We start from the raw sequence: 7,303 nt of genomic DNA on the forward strand, positions 1-7,303 counted from the left end.
CATACTAGCGAACAACGTGCGGGCACCCATCTGCTCCACACCAATCGTCCGCATCCGGACAAGCGGCAGGGACGAACACTCGGAGGAAAGCACCGGCGCCGCGTTGATATCAATGATGAACGACACGGCGGGGGATGCCGGGGACTGCCTACCAAGCTGCTTGGCAGCGTAGAAGTACGCGGCCTTGTAATGTTCCGCCCGTGGCGGCGTCTACACGGTTGACGAGGCCCCGCCGCCCATGCCGCCCCGACCTCCACCACGTCCGCGACCACATGCACACCGCCTCGTCCGCCACCAGCACGCCCTCCGTCGACCTTCCGCTTCTTGAGTTTTTTCTCCTTTGCGGCCTTCGCTTTGACGCGATGATTTTGCTGTGTCGCCGAGTTGACCTTTCGGGCGAGCGAGATGCTCAGATCCTCCATCACCTCCATCTCTGGCAAGGTCTCCTTCGGGTCCATGGGTTGGTGGCGGAAGAGAAAAAAAGAGTGAGGAAAAGGGTGGGAATTTAATGAAGAGCGACGGGATGGAAAAAGAGAATGAGAGATTTTTGCCAGGAAAATAATGCGGGCAGCTACAAAAGCACAGGCTTCGTCTCAATTTTTGGTGGGCCAGGGGTGTGGGAGTCCTACATGGCAGCCCCCTAGTTTCTTTCGATGTTGCGGGAGTCCGGACTGCTCCGTGGGCCAATGAGCGTCGTCGTTGAATGGCTTGCGGAGTCCGAACAGCTATGTCCGGATGGATACGGATGGTTTGAGGGTCGGCATTGGAGATGTCCTAACATCCTTTTGAATGTTTAAATTCGGCAGAAATTCATCCATTCAACCAGGAAAATTAACCGATGGAAAAGCGCAATCTGCAGTTTCAATTTCGGTGGGTTCTTTTGCTTTGCACTACAACTCAAATTAACCGCACGACAATGTTCAGATCCATCCATTCATTCTATGTACATTCAGACTGGCAATTCTCATCAACCATCCATCACCCAAGACGAGCTACGAAGGGGTCACCATGATCATGAGATGTAAGCCTTGACGAGGTCGGTGTAGTTGCATTCTTCTCCTGTCCTTGGGCATATGATCTTGCCCCCATTCTTCTTGGCCATCTCATCAAGGGCCTGGGATTTGCAACACCAGACAACACAAGCAGCAAATTTTAAGTTCTGGATTCAGTGTGAATGGTTGAGGTATCAAGATTTGGGGGGAGCAGAAGTGGGTTGGCTTGGCGCGTACCTTGGTGCTATACACGTAGCCGTTGGGCAGGACAAGCGGCGGATTCTCGGTGTCCATCAGTTCCTTGGTTATGTGGCAGACAAGCTTCGAGTGGTGCTGCTTTGAGAAGGGCAGTGGCTCTGCGAGTTTCCGGAAGCCGTCCAGTGACAAGGGGTCTTCTTTGGGGCAGTTGCCCTCGAAGCAGAATCTTTGCAAGGTCAAGGAGGGTAAACAAGATATTGCCCTAGAAGCAGATTTGGAGTTTGTAACCAATGAAAAAGAAAAGAAAAGTATCGATCATGTAAAGGATACGGAGTCTTGAGAGCTGTCAGGCCTGCTTGCAGGTAGATGTTTAGCAACGGCTCAAGCGTCATGCCATATAGTTTGTAGAATTCTTGCTTAAACTGATCCACAAGAGAATCCCACTGATTTTGCTCAAATAAGACCTGCGAGAAAAACAGAAGGTATCAGCAAGGTACCAGGAGCCCAATTTACCAATGATGCTTGAGCACCTACATCTTAGTCCAGCTGCTATCATATTTCTGATGCAGGCACAACAAAACACGAGGACATAGACAATGCTGCTAACCTTGTATTGAGCACAGTTTGTACTGCTCCTAAAAACCAGTGTTGCTGTAACACGCTGCAATTCTTTCATGTGGGTAGACCCCCAGGGAGCAAGGTATTTCCGAGCATATGATATAGCCTGCAGGAAGTTCTTAGCCTTGACTAGTTCCACAAACTCCTGAAGTCGCAGTAAAAACTCGAGCTTACTCTGCAGGGTAAACAATAACAAGACACTATGATGTACCAGAACAAAATAAAGTGTCGAGATAAAGAAGTGCTATATGGCAGCCAGAAGCTAGCAAAATCTGGTTTTGCTCTATTTACATGGAAAATGTAAAGAGGAACACACTGATGCCTTGCTCGGCTATATACCATGCATCCTCCCATAATATTTAACCTTTTTCTTTAGGCTTGTATGTTTTCACGCACGAAGGTGTAACAAATTACCTTCATCGTCCGATTTGGAGTATATAAAGGCGAGCATTCCACAAAAGTCATGCCACAATATTATAATTACTGAGATTATCTGTACCCGCATAAAGTGATTAAGAAATTACAAAGGTGAATAATTTCAACAAGCAACCTACATGATTGATGAGCTATCAGAACCATCATTAATAAACGATGCAAGCATCCCATTCACCAATGCTCTATCATATGGAGAGATTCTTTACTCCATCTCACTGCTATGGGAACGGCAGAAAAAAGGGCAGCCCCAGTGCATGTAGCTCCCGCTTGCGCAGGGTCTGGGGAAGGGCCCGACCACTTTGGGTCTATTGTACGCAGCCTTTCCCTACATTTCTGCAAGAGGCTGTTTCCAGGACTTGAACCCGTGACCTCATGGTCACAAGGCAGCAGCTTTACCACTGCTATGGGAACGGCAGACATCATCAATAATGATATAGCACAAGTAACACAAACCTTTGATTTCTTTAACCGGGACTTATTTTCTGCACACCAAGCTAAAGCAGGAGCTATTTCCTTATTCCGAAGAGAATCAATCACTCTTTTTGCATCAAGAAAAACATCAATATCAACGAGGTCCTGCATATAAAGAGTTGAATGGTTATGCCGAAGAATATCTGTGACTGCAGATAAATGCTATAGGTTCTATCTTGTAAACATGATCCGGTAGATAACAACTCTCTTATTATCATAATTACAAAAGGCATTTAGAACCAATACAGATAACTCTTATTTTAGCTTCTTGTTTAGGTAATAGCATGCACAAAGCAACATGCCATGGTCTACTGGCACATAAATCGTGCAAAGCAGAATGTCAGGAATATAGCTGGACAACTCAATAATAATGGTAAGTGCAAAAGGAATAGAATTAAATAAAGCCATCCCCATTACACATAACTTGACTAAAACCTTCCAAGCAAATGAAAGCAGAAACTGTGATGTAGCAGCATAAATAGACATAACACAACCCATCTGTCTTCGACCAACTGTCCTCATAAAAAAGGCATTGCAAGTCTGTAGTGCAATAAGGAACCGATAAAATCTCCTTATTTAGGAGGGAGGTTATGTGGAAACCTTAGAGAAAACCAAAAGCACAAAGCAGAATGTCAGGATTATAGCTGGACAACTCAATAATAATGGTAAGTGCAAAAGGAAGAGAATTAAATTATGCCATCTCCATTACGCATAATTTGTATAAAACCATCCAGGCAAATGAAAGCAGAAACCGTAATGTAGCAGACTAAATAGACATAACACAATCCAACTGTCTTCGAAGAAAGGCATTGCAAGCCTATAGAGCAATAAGAAACCAATAAAATCTCCTTATTTAGGAGGGTGGTTAGTGGAACCCTTGGAAGATCAAAACTCGACTGGGGTAGATTCATGCAGCTAGTCAAGACATCAGTAAAACAGACAGTACTCGACCTACTAGGCACCAGCACCCGGTGGCATTGCTTAAAGAGGAGGGACCGAGATACCAGTAAATGATTCACTTTGCAGACTAAATTCCTCACAGGAGACGAACCCTGGTGGGTTAGTGTCAGTGCACCCCCACCAACATAGGGACACTTGATCCCCAGCCAAGTACAGAGAATAACACCACCAGTTGACGGAGTACCCATGGAAAAGAAGTTGGTTCGGGGACTCTTCAATTTTATTTGGGCTTTAACTGATATGTAATTCCACTAGAATTGAGGAGCAATCCCTACGCTACTTTCTTAAATGCAGATCAAAATTATATGCCAGCCAGTCTAGTATCCGTCTACTCTCGAAATAGGCTTCGCCCGCTTTATAGATAAAGCACAAACCAAAGTACACAGCCAAACAATAGAAGGTAGTGAGGCAACCCTCTTACACAGCCGATCCTTGGATGAGTGGACAACATAAAACGCACACGACTTCGCTGCCGACAAAGAATACAGAAAGGTCTGAAGACAATGCCACGCAATGCCCTAGAACACCTATGCTCCACGACAACGCCCTGAGGAGGGAGAATGGTGCAAGCGTAGCCGCTGCCAAGCCCTAAACAGACAGGAGTCTTCACCCGGAACCCTGATTCGGAGAGAACCACAACTACGTCCTCAAAAAGGATAGCGGCGGGCATCGCCGCCAAAGCGTGGAGCTTTCGCTTGGCAGCTCACCCGTGCCAGAACGATGCATCCAGGGCAGCCACGCCGGGCACAGACCTCCAGGGTATCCGTCTACTCGCTGCTGCTATAACATATATTACAGTAATATATTATCCTCAAACAACCATGAATTTTCTTGGTAAGATAGACATCGACGCACTTTCGCTGCCAGGTTCTGTTCACCCTAGTCATAGTTTGCATAGTTCTACTTTCCTAAACAGAAGCATGTAGCTACATGAATCGAGCAATCAACCAGAATCCCATGTTGGGATGCCCTTCTTGCACCATTCTTATACCTGAATGCCAGAGGTTTCGGCGAGCTTGGTGGCGGTGTCGTAGTAGGACATCCGGAGCATGTAATCAACTAGGATGCGCTTCAGACGTATGTCCTCCCACTCGGCGTCGTCACCGGCGCTGGCGGCAGCCAGCCGGTCCAGCCGGGCACGACACCTCTGCACCTGGAGCTCCTCCGCCCTCGCACCCTCCTCCATCTGATGGTCATCATCAGGAACCAATTTGTCAGCAAATGGAACAACAAAAGAGACACGATCTTTGCAGCAGAATCAAGAAGCACGAACTGATTAGCTAGAAAGTTGGGATCTTTTCTGAGGCAAGTATGATTGGGCGAGAGATGGGAGGATGTGTGTATTTGGGGGGACAGTGCCTTGCGCTTGAGGCCGTGGAGGCGGGAGACGAGGGAGGTGAGGTGGTCAACGGCGGCGGCGGAGCCGCTTTCTCCGGGGGCAGCGGCGGCCGAGGAGGCGGAGGAGAGGACGGCGGCGATCTCCTTCTCGGCGAGTCGGTGGTTGGTGCGGGCGGTGGCCCTGAGGGCCTCCAGGGGCACACGCACCAGCTGGTGCTCCAGCCGCACCGACTCCGCCGCGCGCGTCTGCCGCCCCGCCGCCGCCGACGGCGCCGGCGAGACGGACGGCGACGGCGATGGCGTGTCGATGGCCATCTCCATCTTTTTTTCCCTTTCTCTCGCTTTGTTGTGACTCACACCGAGAAAGAGGGGGGGGGGCTTGTGGATTTGCTGGAGAATATATTTTTTCGAGGGTACGCCAATGGCGTACCTTAACTTTATAGAAGGGAGAAAAATATGTACAAGAGTCTACAAAGTGCCGGTTGGGCTACAACCAGCCTGACTGAGCCACCACTCCACCCACACACTACTCGACTACTCAATCACACATTGCTCTCCAAAAGCTCCTGTCGTGGCCCACATCCTCAGCTCGTCGAAGATCGTGTCTACCGTGTCTTGTTCACTCTTGATCTGGCCCGAACCAAACACCCTCGCATTCCTTTGTTTCCATAACGTCCAACAGATGAGCATGACAAAAGAATCAAACCCCTTTCTAGAGTGCTTAAGAAAACGCTTTCTAGTGTCCGACCACCAATGCACCAATCTAGAATCATATGTTGGGCAAAGCTCCGTGGGCAACCCCATCCTAAGAATGCAAGTGAACCAAACTTGCCTCGAGAACACACATTGCAGCAAAATGTGGTCCACCGTGTCCTCCTCTTGGTCACAAAGAAAGCATTGAGAAATTTGATCTTGTAGGTTATGCCTCACTCTTCTGTCGGAAGTCCATAGCCGATATTGGACCGCCAGCCACATGAAGATTTTGCACGCCAGAGGGCCCCATCACTTCCAAATAGCTCCAAAGGAGTGGAATCTAACTCCTCCCTCACATAGCATCTTGTATGCAGAGGATGCGGAGTAAGTCCCCGACGCATTCCAAGCCCAAATGGGACTGTCCTCGGACTGCTCATCCAGATGCACCTCCTCAAGGATCTCCCAAAGGCCTATAAATTGGGTAAGGCCTTCCGTACACAAGTCGCCGACCACATCATTCATCCATGAGTGCATGTCAAGTGCCTCTCGAACACGTCTCCTGTTGGCCACTTGCGTACGAACAGACTTTGCCACCAATGGAGCGACCTCTGCAATGGTAGCACCCTGGATCCATCTATCCTTCCAGAACAAGGTTTTGTCCCCAGCACCAACTCTCCATTTCACCAAACTACTGAACGCCTGCACAGCCGATTTGTCCGCAGCCAAGCAGAGCCCTTGCCACGGCCTGGAAGGGTCCGTGCGTCTGAGCCATTCCCACCTCAACCTTAGAGCAATGCCGTGTTTGTGAAGATCAATAATGCCCAGCCCTCCCATGAGCTTAGGCCTACATACTCTCGCCCAAGATACGACACATTTACCTCCCTTGATTTCCTCAGTCCCGGCCCAGAAGAAGGCCCTACATCCTTTGTCCACTTTGTCAAGAGCCCATTTTGGCGATTTGCTGGAGAATAAAAGTGACCCTGTCCAGATACTGATGTGATGTGATCTTGTTTTTGGCTTAAATTACTGCTGGTCCAACACTTGTGCTTCTCGAAAATAAAGCAAAACAAAGGCCTACTGTAAAATGGAGAGTAGTAGATAAATTATGTCATGTTTGGAAGATGAGATTGTGAAAGACTATGGTAGACATTAGTGTTGCTTAAAGGTTATACTAATATATTCTCTGCGGATAGGTAGTACCTCACGACTTTCCCTAGGGTTTCGACCTAGGATTCTTCAGCCCATCCGCTATCACGCCATCACGAGTTTCCATATCCGATGCTATCGACTTCCCCTGGACTCAAGCTTGCCCCCTCGCTACCTCCTAGGCTAATCTTCGTCTTGGCCGGTGACTCGGGTGGCCAGCGTATGGGTCTTTGAAGACATGTCAAGATAGTTCGGGGGCTATGGCAAATTTGGCGAAAGGACCTGGCTCACGTGGGCTCGGGGATGAAGACCTAAGTAAACTTCGAGGGCTTGTGGATTTGCTGGAGAACAAAAAGAGGCCGACAAAGGGGATGAGGAGAGGTTTTTGTAATGTTGTACGATACTAATGTGACCATGTTTTTGGCTTAATTACTGCAGGTCTAGCGCATGTG

At 48.4% G+C, this 7,303-nt stretch overlaps 1 protein-coding gene across 1 annotated transcript; it reads right to left on the minus strand.

Moving 5' to 3' along the window:
• Positions 1-854: 854 nt before the first annotated feature.
• On the minus strand, positions 855-5,391 carry LOC123038875 (protein MAEA homolog). The gene is made up of 7 exons (XM_044462286.1): positions 5,034-5,391; positions 4,666-4,860; positions 2,697-2,819; positions 1,798-1,983; positions 1,521-1,654; positions 1,230-1,416; positions 855-1,114 (listed from the first exon to the last, which is right to left on the minus strand). Exons 1-7 carry the CDS (start codon positions 5,331-5,333, stop codon positions 1,013-1,015), a joined length of 1,227 nt encoding a protein of 408 aa, XP_044318221.1. The 5' UTR covers positions 5,334-5,391; the 3' UTR covers positions 855-1,012.
• Between the last annotated feature and the right edge of the window lie 1,912 nt (positions 5,392-7,303).

Source organism: Triticum aestivum, chromosome 1A (genome assembly GCF_018294505.1).
Source record: "Triticum aestivum cultivar Chinese Spring chromosome 1A, IWGSC CS RefSeq v2.1, whole genome shotgun sequence".
NCBI lineage: Eukaryota > Viridiplantae > Streptophyta > Magnoliopsida > Poales > Poaceae > Triticum > Triticum aestivum.